General features: G+C 37.2%; 1 protein-coding gene across 3 annotated transcripts in view; it reads right to left on the reverse strand.

The window, feature by feature from the left end:
- ZDHHC17 (zinc finger DHHC-type palmitoyltransferase 17) overlaps positions 1-25158 on the reverse strand; it is a 71946-nt gene that overhangs the window by 24264 nt on the left and 22524 nt on the right. For all 3 annotated transcript variants that reach the window (XR_008822052.1, XM_056340070.1, XM_056340069.1), the window contains exons 3-9: positions 19611-19733; positions 13471-13548; positions 11934-12078; positions 8080-8144; positions 6583-6745; positions 1903-2028; positions 498-640 (exon numbers count right to left, since the gene is read on the reverse strand). Coding sequence is in view for 2 of the 3 variants with exons in the window: in XM_056340070.1 (XP_056196045.1) it covers positions 498-640; positions 1903-2028; positions 6583-6745; positions 8080-8144; positions 11934-12078; positions 13471-13548; positions 19611-19733 (843 nt within the window). In the remaining variant the exon portion in view is untranslated. The remainder of the gene's footprint in view (positions 1-497; positions 641-1902; positions 2029-6582; positions 6746-8079; positions 8145-11933; positions 12079-13470; positions 13549-19610; positions 19734-25158) is intronic.

A 25158-nucleotide genomic window follows, 5' to 3' on the forward strand; every position in this document is an offset into this window, starting at 1 on the left:
CCACAACAGTAGCAGCTATGAAATCTGACTCCAGCTTCATTTCTCTCTACAAATCTCTTTAGATGCCTTTGGGTATTTCAATGCTAAAAACCCAGGTTTTAATAGCAGACTTGCACATTCTTTCTCTACTCCTTTCTAGTAGCTTTCCCCTTGACTGCTTTCTGCAAAATTCACGCTGATAAGTCTTTGTAGACAGGCATTCAGCACCCTCCTCTGGATAACGACTGAATTTCTGTTCTGCTGTGAGCCTCTATTAGCTCAGTGGTATTCACCCAAGGTAACTCCATTGATATTTGGAAGACAACAGAGCATTACAAGAGCTAAAGCCGCACAAGAACTTTCCCAGAAAAGGTAATTAAAAAAAATAACAAAAAAATTAAATGTTGCATGTCAAAAACACACACAAAAAATAGAAATTTAAGGTTATTTATCCAATAAAGATGCCAGCAAAATAATTCTTGTGTGCACATTAAACAGTGTCCTAATAAAACACTTACTTTGAAAGAAACTGCACCATAGCCCAAACGCCACCATACATCAGCCCTTTAATGAGCCAAGAATCAATGTCTAGGTCTGCTATAAACCCAACCAGCCAAATAACTAGGAAAGGAGTTCCCAGCATCACCTTCTGACGGAATTCCTATATAGAAACAAATATCAGTAAGTAACTCTATTTTCAGGAACAGATTGTATAATAAATAATATTCTATAATAAATAGGACAGTCACAAAAAACTTAAATTTTTCAGGAAGCTTGACAAAGGGGGAGGAATGTTTCTCATTTCCTGTATTTACATATCTCCAATGAATGTGTAAGGAAAAAAATCTTCCTAAAGTTTTTAATACATCAGTAATTTATTTTAGAACAACTGTCTTCTAGAGAGTGCTGTTAATCCAGAATAAAGGTAACTAGCTCTTTTTTAAGAATCTGTCAAAGTATGAACTGCTACAGAGCACATGGTAATCTCAGTGAACTTTCAAGACTGCAGTTATGTAATTGATACAGTCATACTGAAGTGTCTATGAAGAAAGATAGGGTCTTTTTTGTCTTATATTATGTGCATACAATTATTGATGAAGGCACTGAACTCTTTCCAGATATTCAAGCACAGTCAGAACGCACACATACACACAGTGCAATGCACAATTCACTTAAAGTCAATAATCACTACGTTGTTATATTACCACAGCGTTAAAGCACAGGCTGTAGCCAGAGCTTTAATTGCCAAGATGCAATGTATCTTTAAATCTAGACGTTGTAACAAATCAGTGATAGCAATACTTAATACCCAGCACAACACACTGCCTGGTAAGAAAATATTAACCTTAGGTAACTTATCAAACTATAGGCAGGTAGATAGTTCCTCATGCTAAGAGTAATATGTTACCCTTCATACCCTCATTTCTTGCCTCCTATCTGCACTTTTTATTTTATTTATATTAAATAACAATGTGAGAAGAGAAAGCCTCAACATAAGAGATTCACATATTACATTATACTACAGAGACTGACTGCTGCTTTCATTCAACAAACACTACATAACTAGAGATGAGATCAGTCACAGTATCTAAAATGCTTCTTTCTTTAGATACTTCAGAGTCAGCTTTGTGAAAATCTTGGGTATCCCCAACAGTACCAGACCACTTGATACCTTCCTAATGTTTAGTTAGCACAAAAACTAAAGGTAATTGTGTGGAGGCTTCTTGCCTCCTGCTTTGAATAAAGCTCTTGGGTTTTGTTTTGTTTTAATTTTGCAAGTACTTTTGTCATAACCAGATGTTTCCTAAAACCAAAATGCAGGGAAACCACAGTACTGAACGGCTTACCTTAAACAAACACCCACCCACCCAAACTAACAGCAGCAGTAATATTGATTTAAGTAAGCATTAAACTACTTCTTACCTTATCAGCTTTTAGTTTTCTCAGAAAGGATGGACTATCATATCCCTTTGCCTGTCTTGCTTCCTGTAGGTGATTGATCATCCAAACGTTTTTCCTCTGTTTTGCAAGATCAAGTGGTGATTCTCCCTGCCAGAAGTATAAAAGTGGGGAAAAAACAATTTAAAAATAAAAGGTATTCAGAGCACTTTTGAAACAGAAGACTGGAAGATGAAAATAATAAATTTTGAATCAGTTTAAGCTAGTTGATGCCAAACATCACTCCTTCCTTTTGGTCTTTTTCACTCTCTCACAACTACACACGTGGACAAGTAGAACATTAAATGTGTGATCCTGACAGTATGTAATGACATAGCAATAATTGTTGCCTTTGGCATAACAAATTTGTTTCACTGTTCTACACACAGTCTACTAGTCTGTAAATGAAAGACTGTGCTTCCCCCTCAGCTATTGACAGGCAGCAGAAATCAAGCAAAGAGCAAGAACTTGCGACCCACTGGATCATGGAAACTCTCCCAGTCTAAAGCCTGACTTCTCAGTTAATTCTCTGTCTTTTTGGCAGAGTGAAGCTACTAATACCATGGAATGTTTCTATAAGGAATTTCTTCCAATAGCTTAATGTTCTTATATTCATCTCAGTCACTGAAGTCCTAGGAAGAAAATGGGAAAAAATAAACTGAATGCTCATGTCCAACTTATTCCAAAACTGAGCTTTTATGCTTAGCTTGTGCTTCACGTACTTTGGGTGCTAAGCCAGAAATGGTCCGTGCTTCCTCTTTCCCTACTTTCAGAGAGGACTGACAAAGCAAAAGAGAGAAACAGAGAGAGATATAGGGGCCAAAGGTGCCTACCAAACCAATTTGATTTTATTGCTTTTTAAACATCTAGGAAGACAGCTAAACAAAAGTTATTGACTGGGTCTAAAATTATAGAGGAGGCAAGAGACAACCAATTGCAGGTACCTCCAGCTTCAGTTTTGCATTTGACTCCTCTCCTCTCTTCTACTGGAGTTAACTCCCCTCCTAAACAAACCATTCATGGAGGCTTGAAAAATGGCTGAATCCTCCATCGCTCGGACCCCTCCTAAAAAAAAAGTGAGACAGGTACCAGAAACTGAAATTACCCAGAAAGGGCAATAATTACTACAGACAGAAGAGATTTCAAAGATTAAAAAGTGCAGTTAGCTACCTATATCCCATAGGAAAACAATGGGAACTGAGTACTTAACTGTCATTTTTGCCCTTGAAATCTTGTTCCAAATCTCTAAAAGGAGAGTAAATAGCACAGACTACAGATTATGAGGTGAAGATTTTTGCTACTTAACAGGATCTCACACTCCCTTCTGTGCGAGAAGTTTAACTAGCAAAATCAGTTTTAAAAAAATAAACTTTTAACTTGGCTTCAAAGTTATTTAGCCAGATGTTTAAGAAACAAATTAAAGTAACTCCATCCTCAACAGAAATGCCTGAAATCGAGCTCTGGTGCCTGCTTCATGATAAATTTAATAGCACCTTGAATTGCTAATATCTGGAATACTCCAGAGATGCTGTTGTTTTAATATCACCTTATATATCCAGACTGTAAATATTACCTGTGGACAAGCAATTCCCTCTGGGAGTTGATCTCCCAAGTAAATCCTGAAGTTGTCTTGGGGTCCGGCTGAGCATCCCTTCCACTAGAGGGCCTTGAGACACCTAGGAACTGCCTAGATAAAAAGATTGAGGGAGCTTTAAAGAAGTCTTTGACTATGTTTCTCATCATCTGGCCATTTTAATATTTTCCTTGTACTCACAGGGATGGTGGATGGCTGACTTGCTTAGAAAGCAAAAAAAAAACAACTTAAAATTTGGGAACTTTATCTAGTAACACGCTTAGTTTGCCAGCAAGCAATAAGGCTTCAATAGTACATACTTGACGTGTTTAGATAGAAAGAATAATCTGAAGAGTCATTACCACAGGGAACTTTACATGCAGACTTCCACAGACAAGTCTACAGATACACTGCAAATAACAAAACTACATCTAAAGTCCATTCAATGATTCGTTAACAGGTTAAAAATAAATCTTCCTTAAACCATAAGGGCTCTTTTAGGTCTCTATCACTCTCTAGTAAAAAAGGAGTTTCTGCTTATATTTAAATAAAATGTACAGGTATCCCCACAACCCCCAGTGGTAAGCTGACTCCCTGTGAAATTCTGTCCTCACCTGTCCAATCTTGCGTGGCAAGATGATTTCCTTGAAAAAAAATCAAACAAAAAAACCCCCAAACACCCCACTCTGAGTACTGAAAAGCAGCTTCCAACTCCCAACTGTAATCCAGATGTCAAAAAGGAAAGTATCTTACTACCAAAATAAAAGTAGTATTTTCTTGTACAACATAATATGAAGAGAATAAATAACACAAACAGGACTTGCAGCAAGCTTTATTATAGAGTAAGAATGCTACTCTTCATCTACTTCTCAAACTGTTATGCAACGTAAAATGACCACCTTACTGAGATGACTGGTTTCAATTAGTTCCAAACCTAAGTGACCAGCAGCATGTGCCTTTCTAACACAGACTGCCTAGAGCTGGTAACAACAAGGTCAAAGCTCACACCTAACATTCAGCCACTTCATAACTTGAAAAAGACAAACAGCTTTTAGCTCGTGTATTTCTTTAAGCCTTTGCTGTCTTTCCACCATTCTTGGTCAATTTCATGGGCTATCTGAGAAAAGGACTGCAATAGACAGAGCTGCAGAAATCTGGAAGTGACTGCATCAGAAAGGAGCCTTTCAAAATTCCTTTTATTTCTGGGGAAACATGAGCCAGACACTTAACCAGGTTTTGGCTCAAAGAAAACTTTTTTGCTGAACAGCCAAAGGAGAAGCACAAAACTGAGTTTCTATATACCTAAAAAAAAATCAACAAATTCTTTTATTTCCTATATGTTTATTATGACCCAAATCAGCATGTTATTTATAAAGCCACTGGCAGGCCGGTAAAACTGCCATTCCTAGAATGATTTTGATCCTCTGAAGATCCTACAAACCTGAGAAGGCATGCAAGAAACCTAGACTTCACTGCAGAAAGCAGGCAGTTGTTAATAAAACCAGGCACATGTCTTCTGGCATGACTGGAAAGATATCATGATCCAGCAAGTTCAAAACCCTATTTTTCTACTGACTGCTGCTGTCTGTCAATAAAGAAGGAAAGACCATGAACTGGTTCAGGCTAGCAGATACTTTTTCATTTGGTCAAACATATGAATTTTTATTACAGGTTTCATAAGAGTCCAGAAACGTATGTAAGGTGGTGACTTTAAAACTCTAATCACACTAATCAGTCTGCCAAGGGAGGCAAGGTATGACACACTGATTTTTCCCCCCCCCCCAAAAAATACCTTAATCTTACCATTAGGTGGCATAGAAAAAAAAACTTTTTCAACCGCTTACAAGTAAGACTAGAAGCACAATTCATCCACACGACTGACCTTACCAACCAGGAATAATTATTACATAGTGACATCAATATATGCAAGAGGTTAGTTGATTCATTTTAAACATGGGAAAAGCCATGCGGTTTTTCTAGTGAGTTTTCATTCATGATCATCAGTATTTCTGATATTCTGAAGTGGATGTAGGACCTAGAAAGCTACTAGCAAAATTTGACTGCATTCTTAAAAAGACTGTTCCATGCTGTTCAAGAAAACAGATGTGTGTATATATATACTTTTTCACCATATTTCTATCACTTGCGGCCAAGCAAAACAGGCCCTGGCCATCTTAATCAGTAGGGGAAAAATGGTGAAAAGTCAAATAAATGTAATTAAGCATTTAATATTTTATAAATGTAGATTTACAGCTGTATCTCCAGTGTAACCACTGTTAGCTCGTCAGTAAAACTCATCAAGTGGAAAATACAAATATTTGAAGAGAAATTGAGTAGAGAATTCTTTTTCTAAAAGTGAATTCTCTGACACCACAGAAGAAACAGCTTGGGTGGTGGAGTGCATCTAATTTGATACACAGAATAGTCTAGAGGCAATGGACAAAAACATGTTCAACAGGCACACCTCTCACTGCTGAAGAAGCTCTTACAGTAAGACTCCAAGTCTATGGCATAAATTCCAACAACTGCTTGGCTAGGGATGGACTCTGTCAGTGCTGAATCTAGATTCATCATTAAGAGGTTCTGGTGGAGTGATCAGGCAACTTAAAAGTTCTGATGCAAAAGAGAGCCCATTTCCTTATTTTACTCCTATTGGTATTTTTAGGCCTCCCAACTTCCTTACTGCCACTGGGAGATATACTAGAGCATTTGTCACCTCTCTGGAAGAGGACAGAGATGTCTCACATCCAACAAACAGGGAGTCACCCCAGAACTTCACTATTAGACATTCAGTCAAATTTCCAATCTTGCATCCAAACGCATGGGTCTTCACGCATGCAGTCTAAACCCCATTCCCATGTATTTGCACATATCCATTGGTAAATTGTTTATATCCTGAAGGTGAAGATTTAGTGCTTATGCATCACTGTTAGGAAAAAGTTATTCCCAAATTAAACATCAGTGGCATGGCTTTTTCTCCGTCTTCATGATCCTACCACACCCACAAATAACAATCTATTACTAAGATTTATCATAAGCTCTGTTATTTCTGCCTGAAACCACTTACAATAAAAAACAGACCAAGTTTTTACCTTTATATTTTGAGCATCAACATTAGCTCCAGCTTCTAACAGAAGACTAATAACTGTAGTATTTCCTGCTAGCACAGCCCAGTGCAATGCTGTGTTTTTATGATATTTGTCTCCAAGATTAACAGAAACATTAAATGTAAGTAGTAACCGGGTTGGATCCACACTAGAAAAGAAAATTCTTGTTAGATCTACAGAAGATAAACTCAAATACATACCGACTTACTGTTAATGAGTTCTATAAAGAACATTAATCAGGTACACTATGTAATTGCAAAGTGACATTTTTTGCTGATGATTATGAGTGGCTCAAACTCCCCTCCCACCAAAGCACAACCACAATTCTCTTGACTTTTCAAGGAGCTCAATAAGACACCTTGTCATGGAATGTCACAAAACACGTTTGTTAATACAATTCTGTTTTCTCATTTACCAAAACCTAACAATATTAACAGATTTGTAAAAGCATGCACACGATTATATACTTGGCAGCTAACAAACAAATTTCAAAACATGCTATATTCCCACTTCCCATTCCAAAAGATGAAAATAAAATAGGATAATAATGTTGGTAATAGTAGGTACTTGTAAAAGCTAACCATTTTTCCTCTCAACAATTGAGGGAGATCGTCCCTTCTAGGCAGGAATCTAATTCAGACAAATTTGCTCTTTGGAGAATTGTTATTCTAAACCAACTTTTGCCAATCATCTCCACAGGAAGATTTACTTTGTAAACGAACACTTCGTATTAAGTGAGTACCTCTGCATAATATCCTCTCTCTTGAGCAGGCTAGGATCAAGTTAATATTTCTTCATAGTTGTGCCTATGGTGCTGTGTTTTGGACTTGTGACCAAAACTGTGTTGATAACTCACCCGTGTTTTAGCTGTCACTGAGCACTGCTTACACAGCATCAATGTCTTTTCTATTTCCCAGACTGCCCCGCCAGCGAGCCGGGTGGGGGTGGGCAAGAAGCTGGGAGGCGACACAGCTGGGACAGCTGACCCCAGCTGACCAAAGGGATGTCCCACACCTTGTAATGTTGTGCTCAGCCATAAAAGGTGGGGGAAGTAGGAGAAAGGGGGACATTTGGAGTTATGCTCTTTGGCTTCCCAAGTAACTGTTTGGTGTGATGGAGCCCTGCTGTCCTGGAGATGGCTAAACATCTGCCTGCCCATGGGAAGTACTGAATTCATTCCTTGTTTTGCATTGCTTGGGCATGCAGCTTTTGCTTTATCTATTAAACTGTCTTTATCTCAACCAGTGAGTTTTCTCACTTTCACACTTCTGATTCTCCTCCCCATTCCACTGGCTGAGCGGGGCTGATTTATCACAATGGGGTTAATTCACAACAATCATAAATGAAGAAAGATAAAGTGGCAGTTGCGGAAAGAACACTGACTAGTTTAAGAAAAAAAATATTAAAAAAATCAAAACAAGTCACTACTATACGCCACCTAGCTAACATCAGGGGAAAGTCAAAACTGCAGCGAGATATTACCTATGTGTTCTGTAAGCTGCCCACATTAAAGGTGTCATTCCATTTTGATCCATCATATCTACATCCTAAAAAAGCAAAAGCAAAAAAAAATTGGTGAGATAAGTAAACATGCTCAAGATCCAGTAGAGACAAGGTTTGCAGTGAGAAGCAGTATTTTAAGACTAACCAACTAGAGAAAAATTAGCAAGATTTAGTACGTAATAAAATAGTATTTAAAAAATGAAAACAGACATAAACACCACTATTGCAAAAAGGTACTCAATCCAATCTATTTTGTAAACTAAGCAACAGTCATGCTGTGTAAGACTAGTCATTTCTATGTTACTATTATTCTTCAACATAAAAGATACATACAGGTGGTGTACTATTGCACTCAAAAGCAGGAAAAAACCAAAATAATGCACCAATATTTAATAAGATACTTGACAAATTAGCATAAATACTATGGCCTGAATCCTACATCCTACTGAATGCTAGCTCCATCTATTTTTCCACCTGCAAGGCAATTTTCCTTAGTTCACTCCATTCCAAAGGTAGTTACATACCTGGATATCAAGTTAATGGATGCTAGAAAATTTTTAATTTTTAAAAAAGCCATTAATAAAAACAACCTACCCAGAAATAAAACTGATCTACAATCAAGTGTTGACTAAACTGATGGCTAAAAATATAAAAAAAATCACCATTATTACACTTAACAGCACATAGCCACAGAATGACAGCACCATCCAGACAATTCTTTCAGATCCATCAGAAAGGCTCTTTACCTAAAGTATTTAGGTATCCTGAGATCCCTGCCTCACTAACATAGAAGTTAGTAATTCCTGAATACATTGAACAGATGAGACTCGAGCACATCTGTCCAAGTTCCACAGACCATCACCAACAAAATTACTCTAAGTTAACTTATAATGCAAGACCTGAACAGTTTTCCTCAGAGGCGAGAGCGCTACGTCAGTATTTACTATGCTACTCCCCGCAGTCCTTAAGTGGGAAACGTTGCTGAAAGTGTTTCAGTAAAGTCTTTTTTTACTACAGAAGCTACGGACAGAAACCCAGAAAATGGATGATGTTGCTTTCCATCACCCCCATAACCTTCTCCTCCACTCCAGTAGTCTGCCAAATGCCCAGTACCCCAGGATCCCTGCTCATGGTGCTGCTACCCTGACCCAGGAAGTTGTTTTCCAGAAAGTCCAATTTAGCTCTTCCAAATAATTGCTTTGAAAACATCCCTAGCCTGCAGATAACTTTACATTTCAGAGCTTTTACTCCGTTGCTTGATTTAAGAAAAAAATCTAAAATATAAAAAGCAGTCGATGGAAAGAAAACCATTACTTTATCATATTGTTTGTTCAGGGGAGAGTTACATGCGTTGAGACCAGGATCCAAGTCTGCTTGCCCACAGTACCTGTATAGATTAGATCCTTTTGAGCCTAGTAGGACCATGCAAATGCTGGCACTCATTTTAACCTCCTGTTGCTGAGATCGTGAAGGAAATTAGAACTACAGCCTAACCTGAAGCTCATTCATCCTTGAGAGGCATGACTTTGATTCACAGGTCCCACTGTGTGAACAACATATTTTGAAGTTTGTACTAATTACTGTAACATGAACAATCACTCTTTCATCTTTACATTTCATATAGAAAAGCAATTCTTCATAACAGCAGGGACCTGATTGCCTGGATGTAAATAAAACGATTCCTTCAGTGATTCCACCTGACAAATCAAAAGTACACTTTGCACACTAGGTGACACTTAGCTAAAAGGAAAAAAAAAACCAAAACAACAAACAAGCCATGAGCTCCAGACTATTCCCTGCACATAAATTACCTAGGCAGGCTGCAGTTATTACTCATATTAAGGTACAACATGGGCTGAGGCAGATCCCCTTTCAAAGGAACTTTAAGAAGAACTAACAAAGCACAACAGCCTACACTGACCTTTATTTTGACATTTATTTAGTTGTCATTTACGACACAGGTACTACAATTAGGTTCAGAACAAGGGCAAGTCTATTCTTTGGATATAAGAGAACCTGGTCTCTATAAAGACAAAAAGGCAAAAAAAATTTGCAAGTAGTATATATGGTAAGCCCACACAAGCAAAAGCAGTTCAACTTTCCAAACCCAATTCATGGCATCACAAAGGATGTGGGGGGATTAATGACCTCGTATGTACTTATTAAAGGAAAATAAGAAGTAGAAACATTTATTTCCCTTAGTTTCTGCAGTTCTATGTAGTATAGCTAGAGAGCTATGAGTTTAGGGATTGTTATTACAATGCTATTGATATTACTGTATTTTAAACATAAAAATCAATACATAATTTTAAAGTTGGACTTTCTGAAGTACTGCCAAAAATTACTGTTAAAATTAATTCAAACTTATGGCACGAAAAGGATACAAAAATCATACTTGATAACATTTGGAGGATTCAATAAGAATCATTCTTTTAAAAGTTACTGATAAGGACAGCTGTTTGCAAGATAATAGGTTTTAAAATTTAAAGCAAGTTTCATGTGTTTATGTATGTACACATGTAAAGACACAGCTTCTTTCAGATTGAGGTATTACATGCTCAGCTGAATAGGATAAATATGTATATAAACATGAGGACAAACAAACATTTACAGGGAGATTTCATAATCACAGTAGAATATTTTAAAGGACGTTTATACTTCATTAATGCTATGTTTTAAACAAGTACACACTTGTATAACATCTGCAAGATCTGTCTGGTAACATAAAACCCACATACAATTATACGTAATTTGTGAACAAAATACAAAACTTGTTCCTGATGAAAAAGCATTTCTCTCTAATCATTATCTCTTACAAAACAGCAATTATATATGATCAGTCACTTCTTATGCCTAGCTTACTCTCTAGCATACACTAAATACTTTTTCACCAAACAGTTCTCAGATACAGACTGAATACTGCATGGAGCAATAGTTTGGTTTTTCTCTGCATGTAAAGGCACAAATAATTTTCTGCAACAAATTTAGTATTTGTTTTACACAGACCACAGCCACTGATTCCATAGTCATATTCTATCTGACTCATTGGATCATATCTCACTTGCTGGTTCAAAGAATAAGCAGAATACCAAAGTGTGAACAGCATTAGCAAGACCGTAAAACAAGCGGAGGGCTTTGACTTTTCTATACGGTTTACAAAGTAAATAAAATTTGTGCTTCAGGCACATTTCTGTGGGTGAATAAATCTACAAATTATAATAGAGTGAGTAGCATAAAGGTGAACATGAACATTGGCATACAGAATGAAGGATGGGAGACAACAAGTAATGAGTACATATGCTATACACACTTTACAGATCTAGCAGTAACATAAGAGCCTAGCAAGAAGGTTTTAGGTTGTTTTGGTTTTTGTTATTTAAACACAAAATTAGTAACAGCAATAAATAAAAGTTGCAGACTGAGGTGTAAAAAAAGTCATGACCTATGTCAACTCTTTCATTAGATTCTTTACCCATGTATAACCTGATGATTCTGTGAAGAATTCTAAAATATTTGCTATCATCATCACTGTTAACATTTAAAGATTAAATTAATTAGAACTAAAGAATGTAAAAGAATAACTGCTAGAATTTCCATATACTACACTAGACAGGTGTGAATTAAAGCCAAAGTACTCAGACCACTATCAGAGGAAATTAAGTCTGGCAGGTGGCACATCAATACTGTAGTCTACAATAAAAGACATTGAATTATTTTTATACTTAGTAAGGCAAGTATTTTGCATTTTCTGAATGATAGGTATAGGCTTCAATCATTTTCCTACTCCAATTTTGAGTAGAATCAATTTAAATATTATATTACTTAAAATTTACCTGTCCCTTTGCTATCAGATAAGCAACAATTGAAGTATGTCCAAACTGGGCAGCCAAATGAATACAGCTACATCCTTCTCCATCAATTAGCGACGGATCTGCCCCATATTTCATCAGCTGTACAACCATGGATAAGTGACCCTGTCTAAATGTAACAAAACACAAAAAACAAACAACTGAATAACTACATACAGAAAAACTATTTAAATATGAATATTTTAATACAACAAATATGTTTAGCAGTTAATTATACTAGTGAAGCTTCCACACTTCGACTCATATTTTGAAAACAACTGTCGTGATCTTAGTAAGCATATGAACAAATTCTACGCAGCCAATGGATTCATCACATGCAATTCACTTAAGGGTGTTGTGTACTGCCTAGTCAACAAAACCCCCTAAGTTCTTAGTACAGAAATCTAGTCTACTGTAGTGTCTTCCAATGCACATATGAAACCTACTGTTTTAAGAGATGCCAAACTGGCTACATACTCTCACTTTCTGTGGGGCAGATGGTTTATCCTTCTACTATCAAAAATAGTAGTGAAATAAAAATAGGAAGAAAAAAAAGGAAAACTGAAGGCCTGCACTTCCTCCACATTACATTAAAAGCTTAAGCATCTTTTTGGCATAATGAGCCTAGGTATATCCTTCTTGTAGACACAGTGCCTAACTGTCAGTACAGAGTTTTTGACATGAGCAGAAAGACCTTTTCCATCCGTCAGAAGCAGCTTCAGACAATGCTTCATAGAACAGATTACAGGTACAAACACCAAGAAATTTAATCAAGCTTTTGTACTGTTAACACAGAACTTGAGTATGATCTGTAACAAAAAGAATTGCATAAGCTAAAGCATTTAACAGAGGCTAATGAGCAAGTCTTAATTTTTAGTTAAAAAAAAAATAATCATTTTCATACATTAAATGTTCTAAAAGCTAATTTTCTATGTCACCTTTTACAGTCTACAGTTAAAAATATTAATATGGACAGTGTTCCTTTCTCGCCTATTTCTAGGTGGTTGTCTGAAGGAGCAGCTACTACTCAAAGGTTGTCTTCCATTTTCCCAGCCATTCATCATTCTCAGACCACCTTCTACCACGTAAATCTGATTTTACGTGCATCTTTAAAAAGAATCGACACATGTAATAGAACACTGCAAGGACAATGTCACACAAAATCATCCCAAGCCCCATCTGCACAAATGTCGCTGAACTTCAGGAGACTGACAAAAGAAAGATCTCCAAAATAAGAGTAAACCAAGGTGACTACAGACTCTGATTTTACTTTACTCCTTGTCTTATCATAGCAATCATCTTCCTCTACATTAGAAAGAGTCAAGGCAAAAACTGAACCATATGCTGAAAGCTCCTGTAGCTCAAACATTCCCCATTCACAGTGTGCCCAGTTATCAATGACTGAATTAATTCTTGTACAAAGTACCCTCATAAAATATAGCAATTTCATAAACCAATCAGTAGCAAATTCCAAGCTGAGCAAAAACACAGGAAAAGAAAATTCCAGAAGACTTTTCCCCACCTTGTTGCCCAGTGAAGTGGGGTAGAATTTAAATCTCCTCCAAGCTGATCGACAATAGCACCTTTTGATATATAGTATCTGGAATAACAGAAATAGTAAACATTATTGCTTGTCTTGGATAACATAAATGACACACAGTAAGCATGTTTGATGTTACGCAACACAGACAGTTACAGACCCGAAGACCAGAACCTTTCCTTGCCTTCGTATAACCTTCCTTTTTAGGGGTCACACATGCAATTTTTTGCCTTTTTGATGTGGGTTGGGACAGTAGGGATGCTTCCTACTGTGTTTTAAACATGCTGAGATTTCCTAGTTTGGTTCTAAGGTAAAACAGAGTAATTGCTACATATATTGGTATAAACTGTGCTGCCACAGGAGTATTAAATTAAATGGATCCTTTTAAAATATTGAGGGGTTGCTGCATTAAGAACTCTGAATTATTGGTAAAAGAATATGCTGGCAGAAGACTAGCATATTTAGCTAAATGTTAGCTAAAGACTAGCACATTTGGCCGAATAGCAAAATTATATACAATTCAACTTGCAGCATGTATGGAATAGCCCTGCTGAAGTCATCATTCCAAGAGCTCACACTTAAGTTATGTGTTTAGCCTAGTACTAAGACTTTTATGGACTTCTCAATTGTTACTAATCAAAAGACAAAAACGTCTTGAGTATTTAAAAAATACTTCTAAATGATGGGCTAGAAATTATTTTTCCCTGAAGAACATCCATAAAAAGACAAGCTACTTGTAGAAACAAAACAAGTCACCCATGTTCAACTGCAGCAACTCATATTCATAGTAATTTGTACTGTTTCTGTGAACTGTTTTCCTTGCTTTTTTATATAGGACACTATACTGTCCTTTGTAAAGAAAATGCACAGCTCACAAAGAAATCAATGTTTTTTAAAAACACACCTTCCCAGAAGGTTTCTAGTTTTTCATCCACTACTATACAAGCTAACAGACCTTTGAAAAGTACTATGTAGCTATAGATTCCCAAGTGCTTGCACATTTCAAGTATCTGCACCTGCAGACTTTTTGCTTTCAAAATACGCATCACTATATATGAGTGCTGCTCTCCCACCCACACAAACTGTCCTTCAAATCTTCAGCACTGAGTTTCTGGCACCTCAATTTCCTCTAAGTGTTTCAAGACACAGCAAGAAGAAGGGCAACAAACAGAACACTTTGAAAAACATTACTCTAAGTAACTACCTTCTTGTTCTTTTGTGCTTATTGATTCAGACAGCGCAAACTTCAAAATCAGCCCAAAAGTTACCTTTAGGAACAGAAACTGAAAAATGCATCAGCTATACCTGTCCACACGGAAAACATCTAAAGGAAATGTCCTTTCATACATTTGCTTTAGAGCCACCAGACACAATGAAGTACTTTAGCAGACATGCTGAAGTCATACAAACTCTGGTTTATATGACAAACAAGATCTGCTCTGATGAATGTTGGACAGTCCACTCCGCTGGTCTTCAATACCAAAGGAACAAAATTGCAAAATCTCTGTGCTGAAGTTAAGCTTTTGGATTTCTCAATGAGAACAACCAAAGAAAGTCTTGGTCCCATGTAGGTGAAAAGACGAGACGTACATAAGGTAAAGGGACAATGTAATTTTGTTATTGTGAAGTACAGCTACCAAAGAACAAATTTGAAAAAGACACTGAGAAGCTATTTAGATTGCCTTGTGAAGGAGTTCCCAAGGAAATCATGTCTAAATAAAAGATAACACAGAAATTCACAGTCAAAGCTTGGATCCATCTTGCTGATGTGACAGCCACTCATGGGGAGGTATACAGATTGTCTTCATCCAAACACTGATCCCCACAGGAACACAGAATATGTTGAAATTCTACTGAGCAGCAGCACTGCTTACTGGTTAGTGTGTTTTATTTAGAAAGGAGAACTTGCAATTTGACAACTGGGAAAAGACAAGGTGGCAACCTCCTGCCAGATGGTATACTGAAATAACATTTTATGTTCCCTTAAGGGTGTTCTTAGCCTAAGTTGAGATTTATCACTGTATTTCAGTCTCAGTACACATAAACAGTGAGATTTTTCTGCAAAACCAGACCACACAATCTCTTTGTCTAGGCAGATCTTGCAGAAGGAATTTTCTGCTTTGTGAGAATGTCCCTGGAGAAAGGAGGAACTCTGTGATTCTACTCTCAGTGAGTCATTGAAGCTTCCACACTAGAAGATGCCAGGTGTGCAAGTCCTATTTGAGCAATCTACTGACATTCAAAGTAAGCAGATCTGATAAGAGGTCTCCTTAAGAAGAAAATACTTCCACTGATCTTTACGTTAGGATCACTAAGTCTTTGCCAGATATTTTAAAACTGCCCCAGCTTGCATTCCATGCTTGTGGAATCAAAATGCATGCAGTCACTGTTGCTAGAAGGAGGAAAAGTAGAACAGAAGTTCTTGTATGGAGAAAGTTTGACACAAGGAATGGGGAAATCCAGGCAGTAGGGAACTGCAGAGAGATGAGGCCAATGTTTTAATTTTTACAAAACTGAGCTGAAGAGAGATCAATAGATCAGTGTCATGATGAAAAAAGAATTATGTTTTGTATGTCTGACACTCATCCCCAATCCTATAGAAATAAGAACAGGTGTTTCAGTTTTCCTTATAATGTATCAATGGCTTTCACTGTGATCTATGCTGAATGCGGAAATAGAGTGGAGACTTGTGGAAAGATGTGATAGGATCAAAGCAAAAGAAAACCCCAGAATAATTTCAATCTAAGGAAACAGAATAAACCAGTGTCTCACAAAATAGTGAGAGAGCACTCAGCATGATGGGTGATATAAACTAAAATAAATCAAGACCCCCTGAAGATAGGTGAACTTAGAGCATAAGAACTGCATCAGGAGGAATGAATCTCAGATACATTTAAACACATCAGTAGTCCCATGCACTCTAGTAAACAGCAGGAAGAAAATGCAACACAGTATGTCACAGTGGTAAAGATGCATCAAGAAGGAACACCACCTTTGATATATTGTTGAGGAAAATGAAGAATTAGACACATTAAAGAACATTAAATTATCAGGGCTCACTAATATAACCTGAAAAAGATATAGCTGGTGCAATTAAAGTTATGTTGCATTAAAATTCTGAGAACAAGTTTCCAGCACTCAAACGCAAGTGGAGAGATCTTCCTAACATATAATAAAGACCTAAGTGGAAATTCAGATAGAGATCTAAGCACAGACTTCCATCTACCTGAATGTGACATTTTGATTTTCAACCAATCCTATGTCCAATATAATTGCTACAGCAGGAAATTGTTAGCAACACACTTGGAGGGGACAAAAAAGGTAAAATATACCACAAAATACTCACATGTTAAAGTACTTCTTTCACAAATTTAGCTTCAAAAGAGGACTAACCGGGAACTTAAAATCTGGTCTGATTTTACTCTGTGAATGACAGAAGATCCTCAAGCAAATTTTTCTGGGCAGTTGTATTTGGTTTGTTTTGGTTTCTTTTTTTTTTTTCTTTTAAAGAAAAAGTAGCAGAATACATAAAATGCTAGTGAACTAAAGCATTAAGTCATAAACAAAAATCACACAGATAGATTCACTGCACTGTGAAGCTAATACAGAAAATACACATACAGAAACGTCATCCACAATACAGGTTTATTTTTCCAAATGCCTTGTGACATTCTGATATTTTCAAATGATGATAGCTGTCTCAAAGCCTTTTACTTTTCGGACCATGTAAAGACATATCCAAAAGATGGAATATCTGTAATGCAAATATGCCTTCCAACAGCTCAAATAAGATGAACAATTCATTGCACATAATTCGTTAAGAATTTGAGATGGATGAAAAAGTGAGCTTGAAATATCATAACTGCTTTTAGATGCTGTACTTTTCTTAAAGAAAAACTGCTATCTGAAAAAAATTATGCATTTCAGTTATTTCAGTTGTAAATTGTAAAATGCTAGCCACAAAGACCCAGGACAACCCTGAAGGAAAACTGAATGAAAAGGAAGAAAACAGTAAGGTCTAAAATGTACTCTCACAAAAAAGGTTATAAAGGTAAGCCAGGGTCCTGCATCACTTCTGCAAGAGGCTCTCTTTTAGCGTGCCAGAAAGCACACGGGTTACCTATCTTATAATGAAAGGAAGATACCAAATGCAGAATTATGGTTTCCATGAAACGCTTCTACCCACAACAGAGACATGAAACCTGTTGTGCTATCTGTTGTGTCTAATAAAAAAATAAAATCTTTCAGAATCACTAAATTATTTCACAGAATTGCTTAGTTTGGAAGGGGCCTTTGGAGATCATCTAGCCCAACCATCCCTGATCAAAGCAGCTAGATGACGTTGGCTAGGACCATGTCCAGTTGGGTTTTGGTATCTCCAAGGATGGAGAGTTCTCAGCCTCTACAGGCAACCTGTGCCAGTGCTCAGTCACCCACACAGTAAAATAAGTATTTCCTAATGTTTAGATGGAATTTCATGTGTGTTTCAATTTGTGTCTCCTCTGCCTCTTGTCTGCCCTGGGCACTACTGAAAAAAGTCTGGCTCTTGCCTCCTTTACACCCTCTCATCAGGTGTTTACATACATTGGTAAGATCCCAGGCATTATATATTACCAGATATTATGTTACCAGGTATCTCAGGGACTTGCATACATTGCTACGATCCTCCTTGAGGATCTTACATTGACAAGATAAGTCTTCTCTTCTCTTGACTGTCGTCCAAGCTCTTTCAACCCCCTCTCTAGAGGGGACTAGAACATGTAAGATGTTCTAGTCCCTTAACCATCTTTGAGACCCTGCACTGGACTCACCCCAGTAAGTCCCTATCTTTCCTGCAAAAGGGAACCCACAACTTCACACAGGCATCCAGCTTCAGCAGCTGGACAGGAGGATCACCACACCCTCAACATGCTGGCAATGTTTTTCTTAATGCTGCCCGGTATACCATTGACCGCAAGGCTGCATTGCTGGTTCACCGTTAGCTTCCTATCCCCTAGGGCCCAAAGTTCCTTCTCATCAGATCTAAATTTTTATCTATTTACTTATCTTTATTTAACCTTCCTTTAAGAGAACTGCATCAGGACACATAAAGTCCTTTAAAAACAAGATGAGAAACGTTACCCTGAAATCTTCTAGAAACTTAAGATCTGCTCTGATAAAGGTGCTGGTGATGGACATACATAGGGAGAATGTGCTTAAATGAAGGTTTTGCATTTGTTTTTATGTGTAAGTGTACACATTTACTAATAAGGACTGTTTTGAAAAGTGGACCGATTGAAGACATGACATTTATACCAATTGAAAAGTGAACTGATTGAAGATGTGCAGTTTATGTCAAATATTCTAGAAACCTGCTGATTCAATGATATTTTTTGTGTATTTGGACTTACTTGCATGTACTTAATTCATTGTTTTGTTACAAGTGGAGAACAAAACCCAAACATGTTCTATACACGCTAATGATTTGTAAAACAGCAAGTACTAAGAATTACCCCTTAAGCTATCCATGTTCTGAAGGATAAAAATAGGGTTTAAAACACAGTCTCAAATATTATGTTCCAGATTTTATAAACTGAAAAGCAAAAAACCCTCCAAATCCCACAGCTCCCACTATTAAAGATTTTGTTATTACTTGCAGGAGAGGTGCTGCAATGTAACCTTTTGTAACAGCTGTGTTTTTAAAATGCAAAGTTATTTAAGTTAGAACTTCTCAAAATGCTGAATGAAGTAGGAATTGCTCCTGGCATCATATTAATCTTTCTTAATCAAACCTTCCACTATCATATCACATCAAACTTTTCCTCTTCAAAAAATAAATTTGGTATTTCAACAAGTATATCATGGTATAAAGAAATTGCATATGCAGCTGAATGGCTGTTCCACAGGTTTATCTCATCAGAGAAGAGTCTGAGCTTGACTTCTGGACATATAACAGGTTTTATTTCTGTTAATTGGGTCATCAAAACATTGCTGCCAAAATGCACATTAGGTATTTTAACTTCTCCCTCCTCCTCCAAATTTCAAAACCAAAACTCGAGATTTTTAAGAGATTTAGTATTATTTAATGCCTTAAAAAAAAAATCAACATTTTTAAGGACATGATTAGTTTATGTAATACATACTTCACCAGATCTATCCTGTTGTTGATTGCAGCCCAGTGGAGAAGCGTTACGTTTTCTTTGTCTGGTTGTCGTACATCATAACCTGCTTCCACCAATTCTCTACATCGTTCGTATATTCCATACCTTGAAGAAGAAAATAAGATTTTTCAAAGCCGCTACCTTAGACACAAATACATTCAGCAAACACCATACTTAGTCACAATCCAAAAGCTTCAACCAAAAGGAAACAAAGAAGAAACTTTACTTTTTACTTATATATGATTACAGATCTCTTGCAACAAGCAGCTTCCACTGGCAGAAGTTTTATTAATAAATTCAAGATTTCACAGAAAACTTGCCTCCACAGAAAACTACACAGCAGAGCAAGGCAAAATATTGATCAATAGTAAACAAAGTGTAAGTAAAACTCTTCTCTTCCCAGGGACTCCACTACATTTGTTTCTCCCATCAGTGTTCTCCTTCCTTTCCATCTCTTGAAGACCAACATAGCTTAGCCAACTGATCTTACAGTATCTTCCTAAAATTCAGCCGATGACAAGATCATTGGGTCAATTACAGATACTAACAGAAGTCAAACACTCCCCATTTTTCTTCTCAGATAACAAATGGCCATCTTCCTGATAAAAGTCAGTACCATTTTCTGTTTTGCACTTTAATAGAAATTAATTCTTTCATTAAAGATGACTGTTAAATGTGAGCTACCTTCATTTGAAAAGAAATTCTGCATATATTTTGAAAGTTGAAACAAATCAGGAAGCATAAATATCACCTAGGCATCTCACGTAGGACTAACTCCACCACTAAATAACAAAGGGCAAGTAAAGATTACATTTCAAAACCTGTACAACCCTAGGGATTTCTCAAGTTTCAAGGAGGAGACCGACGTGTGGGCACACCTTGAAATCAAGGTCAATGCCTGCGACATAAAATTCTGCTCTAGCAGAAGTCAGAACAGTCTCTCAAAGTTGGAATTAAGGCAAGTTTTTCTTACATGGCTTCTATGTTCTACTTTCTGCAGAACAGACAGCCTCAGATTACTTAAGGCCATTTCACACCACTTGATCAGCTTGTGTAACTGATGCAGAGACCTTTTTTCCAGGGTAGTTAATATTCTTTTTCTTTCATGTATTTGAATAGATTCCTCAGGAATGCTTTCCAAACCTATCACAGGTTTGAAGCACATAAAGTAGCTGGTAACTATTAAAAAAGAAGTACTAAATGTAACAGCTTACTTAAAATGTATTGCTTTCAATTTCTTAGGAAAGTTGCATTAGAAATTAAGAAAAATGCTAGAAATTGCTGTCACACCTATAATCTTTCCAGACATTACAAAACATCAGAACAAAGACTTGCATGCAGCACATACTGATTAGCAACAAGCCTGTAAAATTTCGTCCCTCAGACTGAGTAGTAAAGCAACAGTCATGAATAATTTTGACAACAAAGCTTTGGTTTTAATCAGTTGGCGTGGGCGGAAGACGTTTATGAAGACTTTAAAAGTATGCAACCAGCTAAATAAGATTCACATACTCAGACACACATAACTGCCAGGAAAACTGATAAGGGTCTAAAGCCCAGCCAGTTTTGAGGCACACTATCTCCCAAATCCAAGTCTGTATCAGCAGCGTGGCCCTATGAGTGCTTGTTCAAATGGCTTAACATGTACCATTCCTGACTCTTCCCCCTCCCGGCTGAAAGGGCCACTGCGATAGTTAACACTACTAAAGGCAGGTCAGCCAAGAAAGAGTAGTAGAAGAGATGGAGGAAAGAAGGGTATCTGAAAGCAAGACAGCAAATCCTGATCTTACTGCAATGCAACATCACGTTAGCATATTACAACATCTGGAGGTAACCTGGAAAGCGATTCTTATAAAATAACAAAACACACCTTCCTCGACAAGATGTTCTACTCCAGTCAGCTGTTATGATTACCCTTCCTACTGCAGACATGCCTGCTACCTTTATTTAAAGAACTAACTAAAGCCATAACGTAAGAAATTATTGACCTACAGCTCTGCTACTAGGCTTAGTAGTCACCAGCTAAAAAAAGCGTAGTGCCTAAGGCTGAGTTGAGCTAAATCTCATCCTGCTTAAGTAAGTAGTACCACACAGCAAGCAGGAATTATATTACTAAAATACTTAAGTTATTTGAAAGAAACATAATGTAAAAGGACAATAATGCTAACATCTATGAAGTGTAAGAGTCAATCATGTAAACCTTTCATGTAATGGATTAGGATTTTCCTTACATGTATTAGTTTTGGATAGGATCAAATTAAGCTCCTCCACAGTAGCTCCAATGGCGCTAAATTTTGGATTTGTGAGCAAAACAGTGTTGATAACATGCCTAGATTTTAGCTATTGATGAGCAATGCTTACACAGCGTTACAGAGCATTCTTACACTGTCCTGCCAGCGAGGAGGCTGGGGGTGGACAAGAAGCTGAAAGTGGACACAGCCACGACAACTGACCCTAACTAACTAAAGAGATAACTAAAGAGATTTCACATGACACTGTGCTCAGCAATAAAAGCTGGGGCAAGCAAAAGGAACAGGGGCATTTGGAGTTATGGATTTGTCTTCCCAAGTAACTGTTTGGTATGATGGAGCCCTGCTGTCCTGGAGATGGCTGAACACCTGCCTGCCCATGGGAAGTAGTAAATTCATTCCTTATTTTACTTTGCTTGAACATACAGCTTTTGTTTTCCTTATTAATCTGTCTTTATATCAGTGCATAACTTTTACCCTTCTGGTTCATTTCCCCAACCCACTGGGAGAGAGAGAGAGCGCGAGCAGCTGTGTGGGGCTCAGTAGCCTACTGGGGTTAAACCACAACATTACTATCGGTCAGCTATGGTAAACTGTACAAGTTATTTAGATGAGCATCCTATCAAGTTAACTACACAACACAAAATGAACCTCCTTGAAAGCAGCCACTGACAACCAGTCAAGTTTTTGTTAGACCAGGCTACTAAGATAGGTATAACCAAGCAGCACTGCCCCAGCATGGGGAGGTGTGGCAGGGAGGTGTTCTTTGTGGGTTTGGTGGGGGATTGTTTGAGTGGTTTTTCTATTTTACTTAAAGCAAATTTCTAGTCTTACAGAAAACGTGATGCTGCTTTTTGAAGAACTTGGCTCAAGAGATGTGAAAATGAGAGGTGTGGCAAGCTTGTGAATCGACTCTGCAGCCCACTAAGGCAGAATTCTGTCACCAGTGCCCCTGCATAAGCCCTAATAGGAACCTCTGATTATGCTCCACTGATGTTTACAAATACCACCTCTAGAATTCACCCATACACTGCTGCAAGGTCCTGGGCAAAGACTACTGCATGGGTTCAGATATAACAAGGGGTAGCAGGAAGGGATTCCTTCTCCACGCATAGCATCATAGACTTCCCCTCCCCACCGGAGGGCAAACTGCAAGTCACAGGTACTTCCTATTGCTTGGCCACAAAACAATCATGAACTTCTGCAACACATCAGAAGAGCCTTCCCAGGAAAACAAAACACTTTCCAAAAGTTGAACTGAGAATGAGGTATACAGCAACTTTTTAAGTCACCATCAGTTTGCCTGTTCCCAGCAATTTATTTTGGTATCTTGAACTCAATCATAACTGATTACAAATGATGTAACATGCGAGGTACAATTTATTAAGTCTTCAATTTATTAAATTGTCACATGAGGACTTAAGGATTTAGACAGACAAATCTGTCTGGCAAAAAAGGTTAGGAATTTACAACAATTTGCTCCTCTTCCTGGAAACAGCAGGCTCTCTGCAATTAAATACAACACTGAATCTGATGCAGTTTGGTTTCTTGATAAGCAGCACTCTTCTCCCACATACTACCTACAGTTGTCTTCCATCAATTTGCTGCAGTTGACTTCACCTTGCCTTCTCCCAAACTTCATGACACACTGTTAGATTACAAAATGAGAAAGTCATCTATTTCGGACACTTAGCATACTCATACTTAAAATGTTGTCATAAAGGGCTCTATGGCCTTCCAGAAAGAGGAATGGAGAAAAAGATTCAAATCCTCAAAAGAGACTGATGTATTAACCAAAAAAATTTTCAGCATCTAGGTGAATTCTAGAGGGTGATGCAACAAACATCAATATGGAATAAAATTAAAGCACATTATTGACATTTCCTTGTTCTGAAAGAAATGGGACTATTTCTTCCAGGGCAAAAATACCATTGTGCAAGCTCATTTCTTGCACATAGTCTCTAAATCATAGTCTCTAAGCCATTTCAGTAACTAACCTGTAATGCTTTATTTGTCATTGCAGGTTAAAGATATTCTTAATGTAATACATTCAGAAATAGTATCCTAGAAGCCTTTTTGCATTTTAAGTATGTAATGCATTTTTTAATCTTTTGTCTGCAAGCACATCAACTCTTAGAAATAGACACTGCCAGCTTTACTGCGTGATTAATAAAAAAAATTGGCCACAATACTGGGAAGGAATCTCTCTTCAGCAAGAACATCACCATGCCAACAAACAGTAGGTAAATCACGAGCTCACTCCCTCATCACTGTAACTCCAATCAAAGCTGTTTCAACTGGAAACGCAATTAGCATAAAAATGATCCTTTTTATCTTTGGAAGTCTCATTCCCATAAACTATGGTGGTTAAGTACTAACAAAATCTTTCATACATTCTCATGTTATTTGTGCTAAACAGCAAGACAGTTTTGTCTCCAACAGCAAAAGGGTAACTCAGGAGTTGGTTAATGAACTGTTAACAGTGATGTTGAGAGACAAGAGAAATTGAGCTCTTGCATATGTTTCAAAGCCTTAAATTGTCTAGGCAGTTATGGCTATATTACTGGTGTAGTTAAAAAAAATATAAATCCCACCTCTTCCATGTGAACTTCAGATACATTTCACTTTCAGCAACATAATCAAACTCCATGGGCATAAGTGACCAGGCATAAAGAATGCATACCTGTGTCACAGTCTGCCCATCCTCTCCTGTGAATAGTTGAAGAAAGCCAGAAGTAATTATTACTTTGGCCAACCCTCAACAAATATAATTATTCCATATGTATACTATTTTTTTCTTATCAGTTACTCAATGAATGATGAGAAATAGTGAAGAAAAAAGCATGTTCTCAAACATATCCAACAAATTTTCCTAAGCAAGACTCAGCATATTTCATGCTGCACTATTTCACAATGCACACAACTTCACTCTGAATGATCTCAGTGAATAAAACTAACAGAAAAGTTAGTCTTCTGATAATGAAATTGTAACACTTTGAGCACAAGGAATCAATCTTCCAGAAGTCACAAAAGCAACTGTTAATATCATTAATGTTTAATACCCATGTTCATAATGGTTATTGAACATAATTTCAGCATAGCTGGAATTTACTCAAGTTCACTACAAGCAGAAGCAGCTTATTCAGTCTCAACAGAACTAAAAATCACAATGCAAGGATTACTATGTGTCAGATTTTGTTCTCCTAGTCATAACTGATCATATACTTCTCTACCTGTGGACCTTAGCTACTTTTCCTTAGTTTCATGGCTTGAAGTATTTA

Source organism: Falco biarmicus, chromosome 5 (assembly GCF_023638135.1).
Source record: "Falco biarmicus isolate bFalBia1 chromosome 5, bFalBia1.pri, whole genome shotgun sequence".
NCBI classification, from domain to species: domain Eukaryota; kingdom Metazoa; phylum Chordata; class Aves; order Falconiformes; family Falconidae; genus Falco; species Falco biarmicus.